We start from the raw sequence: 16,997 nt of genomic DNA, 5'->3' as shown, positions 1-16,997 counted from the left end.
TACATCTGTGCAGTGGGTTTACACTGTAGGTACAACACAAAACTCCGCATTTGAACTCTCGGTAGAAGATAAATACACAAATAACCAAACATACTTACAGGTTGTGATCCTGAAGTGCCAGATTGTCCCAACAAAGTGGGAACTGCACCGTCTTTCAGGAGTAACCGTCTTGAAAATCTGGCATTGGTTGTGGTTGTACTGCTAAGGAATAGTGGTAAAAATACATTTTAACCACTGATACTTCAATTCGTCTGCCTTTGGAAGTCCAAACAAAGAGGTTTTGCTTTCTCAGTGAGGAAAACAGCATCTTCTCAACATGGCGACAACACTAACCCAACTCATCCTGGCCTCGGCTATAACTACGATTGTTTGAGGGCAGGCCAAAGCAGCCCTTAGGTGGGCATTATGCAAATGTATTACATAGTACTTTACGGAAGAAATGGCTGGACTACAAACAGCCGTTTCTTGTAGTACTTGAGCAGTGTTGTCTGTGGGAGAGAATAACTCCCTTTTGTGTGGACTTTGTGCATGTAAATGGTCCGCAAAGTTACAAAGCACAAAGAGCTATGTTACACACTAAAGGAAAGGTAAAATCACAAAAATCATAATGGGGCCTCTTTAAATAAAATGTTAAACAATAAATCACAGTAAACCCTAAAATGACCATAAAAAACTAAAACTTTTAACAGAACGTTTTATGAATGTAAGTGCTTTTACAAAAAGATAAGCTTTTAATAAGATTTTAATTTTTGCCTTTAATATGCCTTTATTATTATATATATATATATATATATTTTTGCCCCATTCACTTCCATTGCAGGTGACTCGCTGTAACCTTGATTTTTGCCTCTTTTTTAATTTTTTTTATAGAAAAGCAGGGGCAAGTTGAAATAACTTTTTGTGACTTTCAATATTATGTCCCAAATGCTTTCAATCGAGCTTACCTTGTATTAAACCCAGAATATTCCTTTAAAACATTTTACTGTAGCATTTTTACATTAATTTTATTTTTACAGTGAACAGGCAAATGTAACCATATATTTTAATTAATAATGTCGTGAGGGTGTTCCCTCATAATGTCGAGCCCTTCCCCACACCCTAGAGGCTGCAACAGTGTTCCGTTCACCAGTGGCCATAGTCACAAACGTATTTCTCTAACCATCCTTTGTTTTTCTAAATAATTTATCTGTCTCTCCTTCCATAATCTGTCATGATGTCTCTCTCCCTGTCTCAATTCCTGATTTTACACCCCCCACTCCGAAGCGTGTGTCACAGGATGTTTATAGGCTGTAGTTTTCGACGCTGATGACCATTGTCACACAGTGTTTCTATTACCCATCTGCCCTGATGGATGGCCCTCTCTGCGCTCATGCTGATAAGAGCGTCCTTGATCAGCCGTGGAAAAGGAGGGGGCTGGGTGAGGTTGGGTTGGGTTGGCACCACCTGTCCAATCGCAGTCTCAGCAGACTGGAAACTTCAGCTGTGACACGTGTAGATCAGCCCACTTACAGACACATGGTGACACACCAGTTGTAAATTGGCCCGCTGCCAGCTGAGGTGGGTGTGGACACCGGGTCCCTTTCACTGGTTAATTGGCAACCAGCAGTCTGCTGAGGACAGCGGCGTCTTTGCCATACAGCTGTGTCAAAGCAATGGAGACAATGGAGATATAACAGGGCAAAGCCATAATTAAAGAAATACGTGGGGTGTCTCTGCTGTACCTCTCCATTTGTGAGCATCCACAGAGGTCGTTTTTGTTTAAAATACAGATGTAAATAGCAATCAATACTGACATTCTACGAGCCTCGAAGATATTGCATGATTGCATTAGAAAAATCAGTTATTAAAGGGAATGCCGGGGCTAGTTGTCAAACAGGCTGTATAGCAGTAACTTTATGATTTTTAGACAAAAATGTCTTTATAGTTTAAATTTAGCTGTATTTTTAATGGCAAGTTCCCACTGAGACAACTTCCCTTAAATAGTCGGACATATATTTTCCTGGGACAATAGTGGACATTTTTCTATAGCTTTTATGTAGCAAATACTTTAAGGTATATGCCTTTACATAAATTGGCTTTCAAAACTTATCCCAAGTAAAAAGTGTGAAAACTAGTCCCAATCTCACCTATAAAAAGTATAATCACAGAAAAATGAAGGAAAGAGGGTTATAAAAGCATTGTTAGGATGAGGTCATTTAAAAAAAAAAAAAATGGATTGTGCGCCACACGTTGGACTCATTTCTAGTGTATTTGTCTGTTTCATCTCTGATAAGAGTTATATTAATGATATTCGGTGTGGAAACAATGATAGCAGCGATTTGCCTCAGCATTGTCATTTAGGCCTACTGATTGATTATCCTGTGATTTATGTTTTAATATAAAGGGGGTGGGAGCTGCACTAGAGCACATAATACAATATCCACAGTTAAAACAACGTAATGAGCTAGAGAGAGGGAGAGAGAGAAATGAAATTTACAACGGATAGAACAGCTTATCAGTTATGACCCCTCTACATGTGTATGCTTTCTGTGTGTGTATGTGAATGTGTATTGCTGTAATGTGTAAGCTGATGATGAATTTTTAAACAGATCACACTGATAATTGTATTTCATATCTGTCAGTGAGGAAGTGACTGGCCACAGAGATGCTATTTATGTCAGCACACCTCGCTCGCTACAGACCTCAATAAAACTCAAATCACAAGGGAGATTGTTAAGTCTTCCACAAGAATTATTAAATCGAAGGAAAATTTATGGATGACACTTTATAACAATTAATCAAGCAATGTTGATTAATAAAGTTATCCTCCACCGCCTCCGTTAGCAGCAGTCGGGCAGCTGAGCCGTCGCTGTCGTCACAGATATGGTTTTGTCATTTTCTCTGATTAATGCAGCCAGGAGAGACGCCCCTTCTTTGCCCACCACACCCCACCGTAGCTTTCTCGACTTAAAGCAGCTCGACACACTCGTCACGGCAAAAACATTTTCTACCTGTTAACCTTGAGAAATTATTGGAATGAGTGGTCAAGAGCGAGAGATCATGTGGGATAAAAAAAATCTAAATTATATATTTTGGAGAATATCACCCAGCCAACCTTGTCAGTGTGATTAAGCTTCAGTGATTAATTAGTTTGGTAAGATTGAGCAATTTGGTCAGAAATGTAAGTGTGTGTGTGTGTGTGTGTGTGTGTGTGTGTGTGTGTGTGTGTGTGTGCAATTGTATTTAAAGCCCCATGAAACCACTTGACATGCAAAGTTTTATTTCCTATGTTGGGGAAGGACACATTGTAGGGCTTGTCCTTCATATTTAATTGTATTTATTATAAAAAAAAATTTAGTCAAGTCATTTTTATTTGTATAGCCCTTTAGAGACAAGTATGATGCTGCATGTATTTAATGTCTTAAAGTCCTCATTGAGCAGTTTAAATTAAAAATGCAATTGAAAATCATGCATTAAAAATGATTTGTCTTTAGGCTCCCAGTGAGCAAGCCAAAGACAACTGTGGCAAGGACTTCAAAACTCATTAAGATGTTAGTTAATAGAGAGAAAGAAAAAAAAAACTTTGGGGGAAACCAGGCTCAGATGGGGGAGCTAGTTAGTGATGTCACAGCTATGAATGTTGATTTGGTACTTGCTAGTCATATGAAAAAGAAATGGGTGTTGGAATAGAGCAGGGCCGCATACGTCTGATTTGCTGATACAGACTTTAAGCTGCCATCATTGGTTGCTTCCAGTGCCTCACCTAGCCAGTGCTGCTAAGGCGTTGGGAGGATTTGCTTGTCAGCTGTAGGGACTATGCAACAGTGCCTGCCTACCTTTTCAGCCATCTTGGTTCTGAAAGTATTTCCCCGTTAATTTTTTCCCTAAGGATTTAATAAAGTAATTCATAAAAGACTTAGAAGCCATGAACCAAATCAACCAGCACCAGAAGTGAATCACAACATTACAAACTTTGATTTGAAGCAAAAAAGTATTTGAAAATCTGACAAAACTTCAAAGGCACAAGACTGTGTACTTAAAGGAATATTCTGTTTTCAATTCAAGTTAAGATCAATCAACAGCATTTGTAGCATAATATTGATTACCTCAACAATTCATTTCGACTTGTGCATCCTTTTTTTTAAAAAGAAAAATCTGGGTTACAGTGAGGCACTTGAATGTGAATGGGGCCAATCTGTAAACTTTAAAATATTCTGTTTTAAATGTATAGCCACAAGACATCAACAATATGCATGTTAACATGATTTTAGAGAGATATATTTGCTTACTTCCCTTTCTGTGTAAAGTTATAGCCAATTTCACAACTTTTGTGCCATGATGATTTAATGTCAACAAACACTTAAATGACAAAATAAATTACGATTTAAAGAACTTTACAGCTCAAATAATACATGAGTTTATCAGAAGAATTAATTTAAGTGTGTTTATAAAAATTATAAGCTTCACATTTCTGCCTTTAACTCCTTCAAAAATTGGCCCCATTTACTCCCCTTGTAAGTGCCTCACTGTAACCCACATTTTTGCATTTTGTTTTTTTTTAAAGAAAAGAAGGGAAGTGTTGAAAATGTTTTTGGTGGTAACGTCTAGGTTACGTATGTAACCTCCGTTCCCCGATGGAGGGAACGAGACGTTGTGTCAGAGAAGCGACACTAGGGGTCTCTCTTGAGCGCCGATATCCACCTCTGATCTATGAAAAAAGGCCAATGAGAGTTGGCAACCAGTATTTGCATGTCCCGCCCCCGGACATACGGGTATTTAAGCGGCGCAAATACGGAGTTCATTCAGGATTTTTCTGAGGAGCCGGAAATGGTCCGGCCACAACAGGGGCTCGGCTCAGCGACGTGGCAGGGGAGACACAGCGTCTCGTTCCTCCATCGGGGAACGGAGGTTACATACGTAACCTAGACGTTCCTCTTCTGTCGCTCTCTCCACGTTGTGTCGAGGCGACACTAGGGGTCCACTTAAAAGAGCCATGCGCTGAGCCGTAATGCGTGATCTGCTGATACAGGAGCGAGCAGGTATTCCTACGTGCAGAACGCACCAACTGTATCAGGCTGCACGCACTCAGGAATTCGCCAGGGAGGGGCTGTCATAAGGAGCGTGAGATCCGAAAGCCACATCCGGTTGGGCCAGTAGGGGGCCACCAGAGTGACTTGCTCCTTGTCCTCCCTGACCTTGCATAGCACCTGTGCAAGAAGGCTCACTGGGGAAAGCGTGCTTGGCAGCAGCCCGCATGGGCCAGCTGTGCGCCAGAGCATCTGTCCCAAGGGGAGCCTCTGTGAGGGCATACCAGAGCCGGACAGTGGGAGGTTTCCTGGGAGGCAAACAGGTCTACCTGGGCCTTGCCGAACCTGTCCCAAATCAGCTGGACCGATTGGGGGTGGAGCCTCCACTCTCCGCTGCTGACTCCAAAGGAGGAGACGACGGGTGAGCTGTGATATGTGGAGGGAGCGTACTCCGCCTTGGCGGTTTATGTAGGCCACCACCGTGGTGCTGTCTGTCCTGACTAGGACATGCTTGCCACGAATCAATGGAAGAAATTTCTTCAGGGCAAGAAAAACGGCCAGCAGCTCTAGGCAGTTGATGTACCAGCGCAGCGGGCCTCGGTTCCACCGCCTGCGACTGCTGCGCCCGTTGCACACGGCGCCCAACCCAACTTGAGGCGTCGGTTGTAACCAGAACGCGACGGGACACCTGCTGCAAGGGTACTCCTGCCCGTAGAAAGCAGAGGTCTGTCCAGGGTTTGAAGGTTTGGAGGCAGGCAGTGGTAACTTCCACGCCCGTCGCGTGCCGATGGCGCCATGCTCGTCTCCGGACTCGAGTCTGGAGCCAATGCTGAAGTGGTCTCATATGCATCAACCCCAGTGGCGTGGCCACCGCAGAGGATGCCATATGCCCCAGGAGCCGTTGGAAACGTTTCAGAGGGACCACGGTGCCTGGTTTGAAAGAAGCGAGGCATTCCAGCACTGACTGAGCATGCTCGTTGGAGAGTCGTGCTGTCATTGAGACTGAGTCTAACTCCAAACCGAGAAAAGAGATGCTCTGGACCGGGGTGAGCTTGCTCTTTTCCCAGTTGACCTGAAACCCTAAACGGCCGAGGTGCTCGAGCACCTGGTCTCTGTGTGCGCGTAGTAATTCCTGCGAGGAGGCCAGAATGAGCCAATCGTCGAGGTAATTGAGTATGCGTATGCCCGCTCCTCGTATCGGGGCGAGAGCTGCCTCTGCGACCTTCGTAAAGACGTGAGGGGACAGAGACAGGCCGAAGGGGAGGACCTTGTACTGATACGCCTGGCCGTCGAACACGAACCGTAGAAAGGGTTGATGTCGAGGGCGAATTGAGACATGGAAGTACGCGTCCTTCAGGTCTACCGCTGCAAACCAATCTAGATGCCGGACGCCAGACAGAATTTGTTTCTGGGTAAGCATTTTGAACGGGAGTTTGGCCGGGGCTGAGAGCTGGGCCCAGGTTGGGGCAGAGCAGAAGGTCTTCTGGCCGCGGGAGGACGCCCTCGGCGAGCAGGTGGGGCCTGGGCCATGGCGGCAAGCTTGCGGCGCGGCATGATGTGCGAAATGGCCTCCGTCTGCTTCTTCACCAGGGAGAACTGCTGGGAAAAGTCCTCAACGGTGTCGCCGAAGAGGCCGAACTGGGAGACAGGGGCATTGAGGAAGCGAGTCTTGTCGGCTTCATGCATCTCAACCAAGTCCAGCCATTGCTGACGTTCCTGGACCACCAAGGTGGCCATCGCCTGCCCGAGAGCCTGCGCTCGGGGTGAGGTCGGTCGCTGAGCGCAGTTCCTGCAGCGTGTCGGGATCAGGGCCACCCCCGTGCATGTTGCGAAGTGCCTTGGCTTGGTGGACCTGCAGGAGAGCCATGGCATGCAGGGCGGAAGCGGCGCGTCTGGTAGCGCTGTAGGCCTTCGCGGTGAGCGAGGATGTTGCTCTACAGGACCGGGAAGGGAGTACAGGGCGGCCCCGCCAGGTGGTAGTGCTTCCGGGACATAAGTGGAGCGCAACAGCTCTATCCACCTGGAGGATCTCCGTGTACCCGTGGCGCGCTACGCCGTCGAGGGTGGCGAGGGCGGATGAGCAGGTGGAGGTGCGACGAGTGGAGAGGGGTGCTCTCCATGAAGACGTCAGCTCATCATGCACCTCCGGGAAGAAAGGAACCGGGGGGGCGAGGCTGTGAGCGGCGCCCCACGCCCAAGAACCAATCGTCCAGCCGTGATGGCTGTGGGGAGGATGGAGGGTTCCAATCCAGGCCCACGCTGTTGGCTTCCCGGGAAAGCATATCGGACATCTGCGCTGTCGGCCTCCTCCTGGGCGTGCAAGCCCGGCGGCAGCCCAGAGGAGCCCTCAGCGTCAGAGCCCACGCCCTCCGATGTTGCGGCGAACTCATCTGCTTCCATCGCAAGAGGGTAGGCAGACTGGCTGTGAGGCGAGTCGCCACCACCTCGAACGGGACGGGAGTCAACGAGCGTGCCGGGCGCGGGTGGTCCGAGGGGCGTACCGGCGGAGCTGCACCTGCTGCCATCCCGAATCGCCTCCATCGCCAGCCGCATCGTCCTCAATCCCGTGGGAAGAAGGAGCGACGCGGGGGGCGGCTGGAGTGGCTTGCTTACGGTTGTAAGCAAGCCGCGACCGCAACGTTGTCATGGTCATGTTCTCGCAATGAGAACATGAACCATCCACAAACGCAGCCTCGGTGTGATCGCTGCCCAGACACACGAGACAACGCCTGTGGCCGTCGGAAGCGGAGAGTACTCTACCGCATCCAGAAACAACACAGGGGCGGAAAGGCATCTTTTTAAAAGGACGTTCAACGCCGCTGTGTTTTTGCTCTTTTAGAGGAAATTACTCTTTTAAATAAAATCACTCTTTTATGAATGAAAGACTCGCGAGAGATCTTTCTTATCTGCAACTGTCGATGCGCTCAGGGGCAGGAAGTGCACAGCCGTGCAAACAGGAGAAAGCCGCTGTTGTGTGCCATAGAATCCAACAGCATGCAGCAGAGGATAGCAGGAACTCGGTGCGTAATACGCAGCAGTCTGCAAACATGACCATCGGCTCCGAAGAAATTTTCTGAATGAACTCCCGTATTTGCGCCGCTTAAATACCCGTATGTCCGGGGGCGGGACATGCAAATACTGGTTGCCAACTCTCATTGGCCTTTTTTCATAGATCAGAGGTGGATATCGGCGCTCAAGAGAGACCCCTAGTGTCACTTCTCTGACACAACGTGGAGAGAGCGACAGAAGGGGAACCAACATTATTCCACAAATGCTATCGATTGAGCTTAACTTGTATTGAACCCGGAATATTCCTTTAACGTCTTTAATGAGGCTGTGAACTATAATCCCATAAAGCATGGTTAATGACGTAATCAAACTAAAAACGATAGTAGCATATAAAGCTATTGATTTAAAGTTGTTGATTATAGGTATAGAATCAATATAGTGAAAATATGTTACGAAATATTCCGATAAATAAGCATTTTACAGGTATAGGAAGACTTGATTGGATCATTGGAAGTGGGCGTTCGCTGCAGAGCTCTTTTGTCGTGGTTGTTTGTCACGATTCTCTGATTGGATTCCCTTTAGTATCATGGATAGTGTAATTTTTCACAAAGAATTCTGCTATTAAACAGTAAAAAAAAAAAAAAAAACAGACTGATGACTTCATTAGAAGCATATACCATTGTTTAACAACCTCAGAGCTCATGGCATGTCTGCCTTTAAAGGTTTAGAAATGATTGTTAATAATAAATTCTGCTATGGACAAAAAGTACAGCATTTTTATTTCTGGAACCAGACTGTTGCACTCTACTGAGAGGAGCAACATTCTCATTCTAGAGAGAATATGATTAGACAAAAATCTGTGTGGTGCAAGATAAGTCATTTTATTTTGGTCATTTTCCCAGTAAGAGAACATTTTTTAAATAATAAATGCATATATCTAAAAGTGAATTATGTCAATGTTTAGGAGTATGCTAGCATATAGATTACCTAAAGCTAGTACACACCGTTTAAAAGCCACAAAACTACCTTTTTAATTTAATTAAATAAATGTGAAAATTAGTTGAATAGCTCAAAGACAAACTGAAGCATGTGACCTGTTCAGCATTAGAGCGAAAATAACTAATTGAGAAAGAATACGTGTCAGGGTGGAGCAGTGCCGCATACTGTACGTCTGATTTGCTGATATAGAGTTGAGGCTGGCGACTTTGGTCACTCCCAGTGCCTTGCCTAGCCAGTGCTTCTCAGGTGTTGGAGGACAGAGGCAGCGTTCAGGCTTGTCAGGTTGTTGAGGGACAACAAGGGGCCGGATATCTGGTCTGGTTCAACAACCGGATCAAAGGGTGAGAGTGCATAGAGGCCGTTTGTTTGAATTCATCTATTTCTGGCTAAGAGAGTGAAGGGACGTTCAGTATGAAATGGTGCGTACGGAGCCTCCTCAGTCTTAAATAAACCAAAACCCTATGAAAACACCTCCTGACTTGTGAATTATGTTTTGATAGGCAGTCATATCTACTAAAATAAACAGAATGGCAGGTTTGGCTGCGAGATGTGTATTAGCCAGGCGAGATGTTTTTTTAGGTTAACCTTCATGTCCTATTTGGGGTCTTAGAGACCCTAAGGCTATTAATAGCTTGAAATACATGCTTATAATTATCATCAGGTTGACATTGCTGGTTAATATAATATCAGGTTGATACTTCATGACTTTTCCCAATCTTACAAGAATTCAAATTTCAATTTAATAATGCGCTTAAATGATCCTCAATAAATATGTTACATTACTCCGAGATGTACTCTATAAAATAGGAATGAATTGATTTCTTGATTTATTTTATTGATTTTTTTGCAATGTGTAAAAAGCTGACCCCAAACTGAAACAACATTACTAGAATGGGTACACAAGTGCATACTTTGTTGTAAAAAATAGGTTATAGCACTTTTGGACCCCAAACATAAAAACAGTAAAGTCAAACTGAACAGAGCATGAGAGTTAAGTAACGATTGCATAATTTTTGGAGCAATTTAACGGGTGTTTCTACAATGCCCCAGATTAGTTAAAAATGCATTACTGTATTAGAATAGACTCTAATGCACTGTGTTATCATAACAGGTTGGCATCATGCAGGATATTTTAGCTGGTCAAGGGAGAAAAGAGGAAAAAAGAATTGTTGTTCTTATCAATGCTTTTAGATCTTTTATAAAAACAAACACATTTCCAATGACTGCCAGAAGTAGAGCAGACCGATCAGCTTTTGGGGGCTGTTTTTCTCTTTGTTGCATTAGAACTGAAAAGATTTCTCTCTCTCTCTCTCTCTCTCTAACTGAAACCCTCAGGCTATGAGTTTGACTGAAGCGGAAAAAAACATCATATTTTGTTTCTCTTAAAAACCATACATTATCAAAGGTACTTCATGCATGTCTTTGATCTAAAATGGTTACATCTTAATAATTACGGGTTAGAAAGATGAAAGAACCAAGTGTTTTTTTACTCTTGTATCGCTCAAAATTGTTCACCATATTTGCCTTGCTTTTTACAGTGTGAAAAAGGACCTGGGGAACAAACAAATAAATAAATAAAAACTGACAGAGCTGCGCTGCTATATTGTTTAATGACAAGATGCGTAAAGAGGGGAAATATCCATTTTAAAAACTGAATGTAAATCACGGTCTGTAGCTTTCGTGTCTAATCTCGATCTTTTAACTTTCTATAACAATTCATCCAGTCAATAGAATGCTGAGAGAAACGTTCCAATAATCCTATTTGCTTAAATATGACTCCAGGAGTTTATGTGCACTGTCTAGCCACTCTCTTCCAAGATACCGTGGAAAATAATGTTTTTACAGAACATTTCCCTCTGCAACCAATCAAAGAGGTGCAGTCAGTGGTACTGAAACAGGAAAACATTTCAGCACTCCTCTCTCCTCTTTAATGGCTGAAAAATGCTAATTGGAAGGAGATCGCATGTGTCAAAGAAAACAAAAGAGGTGGGATGGCAGGCAGCGGAGCTCATGTTGGAGGATGGTATTTTGAAATGTGTCACTTAACTCCTGCTCAACTGCACGGGGTTTGGAGGGGAGAATCGAGGAACGAAAGCCCCTCCTGAATGTTGGAGGTGCAGTAGAGCGGGAAGAGATGTTTATGAGGTAATAACCACATTCAAACACACAGAGACATATGAAATCTGGATGAAGAAACCTTGTCCTGATAGAAATCTACATACTGATCCAGTCAGTATCTAAAATGTCCCAGTCATTGATTTTTATTTGCAAAATATGGAAACATTGGTTTGGTCACAAACAATGATACCATGACTTGTTGCATACATACAAATGCATAAATAAAAATACTAGTATTTACGATTCATTAATTTGAGGATGAATATTATGCACCTAATCATATATAAAATCAGTACATTGCATCGGTAGCATTTAAACTATATTTCTTTTTAAATAGTGTGGCTTTCAGTGAATTACCATTTCAAAAAATAATATAGCTTCTCTCCATCTAATCACAATTAATGTGTACTGCGAATTAAGTCAGAAGTATTTCATTATTCATCATGAATTGTCAATCAAACCATAAAACGCAACTTTCTATTAGTTGAAGTGATGAAAAGTATAATAAAAATAGCCATTGAAAAAGATTGATTCTATTCAGTGTCAGATTCTCAAGTCATCAAATAAGTTTTGGGATCAGCATTTAGTAGAAGTACAGAAATAATGAGTTATGTAAAGCTGTGATGGGCCTCCTTCCTCCAGAGGAATGTGACATTTTAATTATCCTGCCTTATCTGATGGATTTCAAGATATTCTTCCAGTAAAAGCCTTCTTTATTATTTTTGTATTATATATTCTTAGTTTCGCCTGTCAATGACTGTAAAAAATTCATTTGACCCAGTTGCTGATTGAAGATGGAAGTTTTTATGTTATAAAATCATTTTTTTTATTTTTTATGAAAAGATTCAAATCTCTGAAGTGCGAGAAGTGTCTTCTGCTTTAATAACAAAGAAAAAAAAAACATCCTTATAAAAAGGAATAATTGTGATAAAATAGATTTCTGACTTGAGTATTATCGAACTCGCTTGCTCTCTATTGAGTGTTCGAAACTGCAGGGTTTTTTACATTTTTTTTTTTTTTTTTTAAATCATCTTATTAACAATTTAAATGAATCAATTCCATGTGTGCACTATCCTTTATTTATATGGTTATAAAATTAATAAAAACAAATTAATTATCAACAAATTGTTTATTTATTTATTTAATTTCAAGCATTAAAACGAACAGTTAATGTAAATAAAGTGAAAAATACAATCGTGTATTGGATTAATACAGTGAAATGTAAAAAAAAAAAAAAAAACACAGATCCATAATTAGCAATGCCACATGAACTGAATCATCAGTGGCAAAATTACTAACAACAGTAGTTCTAGAGATCTAAGACTGCAATAATAGTTTCAGTATTGCAAATGCTTCTAGAGATGATTATATTAGTTCTAATAATGATAATACCAGCAGTGGAATGTAAAATGGCTTTGATCGAGATTACAGATGTAAGGTTTACACCACAGCCGATCTGGAGTATTATTAATACTAACAGGGTGGCCGTGCTTAAGTGTGCAATTAAAATTTAAGCAGTACTGACATTAATGCCCAAGTGATTATCAGTGGCAACATCTGATGGTTTCATGTGCAATCGTGAGAACTCTAAAAGATACAGTTTTACAAAAATATTTCAAATATTTTACAAGTTAGAGAAAAAAAATAAAATAAATCTAATTATTTGAAACAAAGGAGTATTGCTGACCTCTGACCTGTTGGTTGCAATATCGTCTTTTTGGCATCCTCACCTACAAGACAGGAAAAACATTTTGGAAACATAATCAATAAATCAGAGTAACAACTTAAATGATGTTACATGATTTAAAGAGCAAACTATCTGTAAGCCCACAGGAGATATTTTGTTTTAAAAAAAAAAGCAGCAGCATCTTGTAAATGCCATTTATCTTGCATGCTGATTTTGTAACAGTAACATGATTATTAAAAAGATGATATGCACATATATGCATTTCACATAAGTGGGTTCAGTGCATTGCATTTTTACGAGAATGGTAGGATTGGTTAATGTATACTCCACAAAACGTGTACATCCAAACACACAGTCCACAATTAATAAGCATGTATTTCCAACACACATGACAACTGTTAGATCACATTTCTTGCGAAAATATTGATTTTGTTTTTTGTCTAAGAAAACATTGTCATTGTGACAGTCTACAGTTATTCCACTTTCAAATACAGTAATGACAGCATGCTATTTTAATGTTTATATGTCTTCAGATCTCGCCATACATGTCCGAGAACACATTTGATGGCATCCCGCCTCGTGTGGCGTGCAAGCAATTTAGATCATAATTTGTTGATGTGATGTGACATGCTACACATAAAAAAAAACTACTTCAAAAGCTATCACCTCAAATCACCATCTGTTTTTCAGTTCCAGTCTTGTAAGATACATATGCAATCCCTTAAGCAGACAGCTTAATATTGACACAAAAAAATAAAAAATCTACAACAAATAATATTCATTTCAACATGCCATGGTATTTTAATGCAAATAGGGCCATCTTAATGTCTGCAGTAAATAGCAGATCTGACTGAAAAGCATACAAATCTGAGGTTATTTTTCACAAGATAAGAGAGATGAACCAAATCGGTTCCACTCGGTCAATACAAACTACAAACACATCAAAACAGATATAGAGAATCAGTTTAAAACCTTGTAACATCATAAAAAAAAGACATAAAATCTACTATCTCGCAGTCTGCTGCTGCTCTCTTGAAATACATTAAGTTGATAAATTAAAAATCGAAATACATAGTTACATTTCTTTTTTATGCACATAGTGAATGAGGACGTACATTCAGTGACGCTATTATTTTTTTACTTGTCCTACGTGGAAGGAGCTCTTGCTTTACTCACTGATGCTTAAAACGCTTATGTTTTCCAATCATTTCCAGTCATTAAGTTAATAAGGCAGAATCACCAAACTTATCTGCAGGAAAGTCAAACATGAATGTTTCTTTTATTGTAGCTTTAACCAGGACTGGAAGGCTGAAAAATGGCATGGTTCAGACTCCACACTAACCTTTCGTTGGCATTACAATTTGGATGTTTGCATGGCAGTATTGTTTGACCTTAAAGAACAAGATGCCTGATGCAGAATAAGATTAAATTCTATAGTATATATATGGATAACCATCCTTAAACACACACATAAATGTACACACATGCCCAAACACAGAAGCATACACCGACCTGTTAACTGTTACTAACATGTACAGCCACACGTTAATAGAATAACTATACAAAATGCATAAAAATTGTATTTTATATATATATATATATATATATATATATACACACACACACACACACACACACACACACACACACACACACACACACACTTTCCCTTTATTAGATAACATAGACTGTAAAAAAAGCTGTAACTAAATGGATAATAATCTTTCTTAAATTATTTTTAAACACTACGCAGTCCATGTCAGCATACAATGAGCACAGCTGATAATTCACCATGCCATGGCGCACTCTGATCTAGGTTTGGAAAAACTGATGAACAATATATATATGTTTTTTAGATGCATTCTTTTTTGGTCACATTATACATAAAAGTGATCATGTTAAACAGCGATTACTATTCAACAACCAATAATCAATATAATGCATACACATTATTTTGTGTAAATGATTGTATGTACTCATTATTGTAGCTGCATGTAATTATTTATAATAAAATACAGTATGTGAATAAAAGTACATAAAAGTATGTGTTGCATAGACACCGTAATGTGTAAAATTTTTACAGTGCATAATGACACCTTAAAAGGAACATAGCAAACAGTATTTCTGTGAGGAGAATTGCGTTTTCTGGAAAAACAGCTCAAAACAATCTAATCAGATCACTTATTTTAAAGTCATACAATCACTATAAACTCAAAGAGGCATAATATACTCATATTCGGACACACGAACATACAGCAGCAAACATGCAAACACACACACACACACACACACACACACACACTCACAAACATTTATTTCTGAGAAATGCAACAGATTTTAAGTGGGACTGTACTATACGATTCTAACTACATACATTTGTTCATCAAATGTGATTTTGCATGCCATTTGCTAGTAATAATAATCATGATAGTGAAAATAATAAATATTACAATAAAATACAAATTTATAAATGTTACAAAGATGATTACTGTTAAAAAAAATGTTTTAAAGTTGTTGTTTTTTTTTGTCTCATAAAGGCTACTATAAATAAACTTTAATTCCGATAGTGCGGCATCTCTCTAAAGAATGTTTATTTTATTATTACAAGCTAATTATCATAGTAGCCACCGTTGTCTTGCACTCAAACAGAGGGAGATACGTTTCTGCACACACTAGTCACGGAAAATCGCAGCATTTTCAACCCAGGAATATTCCTGCCCGGTAGCGGGAGAAATCTCGGCTTGTTTGAGCCCGATTAGTTTCTGATGTGAGATTGGTGACGTAAGAGCCATCAACACCGACAGGCTGATCGAGGTAGTCGCGAGGATGGATAGATGGACAGATGTTGGGGCGGAACTTGGACATATTTCCACATTATTAGCCCCTACCGACAGGCGTACAGCATAAATGATCAGTTAGATAGCAACTGGCAATAGCTCAAGGATGCGCAGCGCATTCAAAGGTAAGAAAAACATTTCAACATAGCGTCCGATTCCCATTTGTGCAGAAATATCAACGTTTTGGTGGTGGTGTGTAATAATCTAGCCTCATTTATTCGTACATTTACGCGTTCAGTGTGTCTCGTTGTACTAACAAATGTGTACACTCACCGGGATGCCATATGCAATAGGCAAGAACCACTCACGTCGGTCCAGAGGCAAAATTATCCGCTCAAATCACAGCAGCATCTCCGTGTTCGCGTGCTGGGGCAGGACGCGCGGGACTACGAACCTAAAATCCAGAAACGAGGAACATCGCGCGCTGTTCTCAGTCGACCAGAGCGAGTCAAAGCCACCCCAAAGAAATCACTCGCGTTTTTTGCGTTCCCCTTCCGTGCGCTTAAAAAAAAGCACACCCACCCACTCGCCAACTTACAGAAAGAGTGGACATTGCGTCAACGCTGGTATAAGGACAACAACAAAGTTGAGATTTAAGTGTGATTTGCGGTTTGCCAGGTAAACCGGTGTCAACAAAGTACCGAAGAGCAGATGTGTGTTGGATTTATTACGGTTCGTTGCCTAATAGACATGGTCTAAAATGTCTAACACCGTGTACTCGTTATTTAATTTGTGGATGTTTTGCAATTGATTAATAAGTAATGTGTACGCGTTGTAGAGAGGCTTGTTACGGTCTACTCAACTTGTTCAAGGAGTCCCTCCCCTTCCCGTGCAAAGTGTTCACTTCCTAGTAAGGTGGAACGAATCAATCTGTAACTTCCAACTGTCTTTTTTTTTCGGCGGTGGAAAAAAATTGCAAATAATTTCCTCCTCATAGCACATGCTTATCTGGAATAGTTCATATGTATTTCTCGTTCTCTTCGTCTTACGTGTTTAAAGCAAGCAAACAAACTAAAAGAAAGAAATGACAGTGGAATGATTTTTGTATTGAAAATTAAACTATTAGGAATATAAATTATTCTATCTTAAATAATTTGCAGCTGACGCTCCCTCTTTATGCGTTTGAAGGTTTTTGTGTGCGTGACGTCCCCAAGAGTGAGCAACTTATTTTATTATTTTTATAATACGACGCTGAGAAAGTCATAACAGTTCATATAATGCAATGGTGGTTTCATTTTGAAAGTCAGTAATGTAATAGCCTATATATTTTTTTCTTCATATAAAACCGTTTTGATTAGCCTATACTTGTTTTGAATGGACAAAACAGAAACAAGTGATGTC

General features: G+C 40.8%; 1 protein-coding gene across 2 annotated transcripts in view; it reads left to right on the top strand.

Annotated features, from left to right (window-relative positions):
* The first annotated feature begins 14,758 nt into the window (after positions 1-14,758).
* Positions 14,759-16,997, top strand: part of LOC127620071 (teashirt homolog 1-like) — a 39,616-nt gene continuing 37,377 nt past the window's right edge. The window contains exon 1 of one of the 2 annotated variants that reach the window (XM_052093165.1): positions 14,759-15,781. In XM_052093165.1, the coding sequence (XP_051949125.1) occupies positions 15,763-15,781 (19 nt within the window). In that variant the 5' untranslated portion in view covers positions 14,759-15,762. The remainder of the gene's footprint in view (positions 15,782-16,997) is intronic. The other variant, XM_052093166.1, reaches the window with a different exon arrangement.

This window comes from Xyrauchen texanus, chromosome 26, assembly GCF_025860055.1.
Source record: "Xyrauchen texanus isolate HMW12.3.18 chromosome 26, RBS_HiC_50CHRs, whole genome shotgun sequence".
Lineage (NCBI taxonomy): Eukaryota > Metazoa > Chordata > Actinopteri > Cypriniformes > Catostomidae > Xyrauchen > Xyrauchen texanus.
The sequence above is the reverse complement of the archived record's forward strand: the minus strand, read 5'-3'. Positions and strand labels throughout refer to the sequence as shown.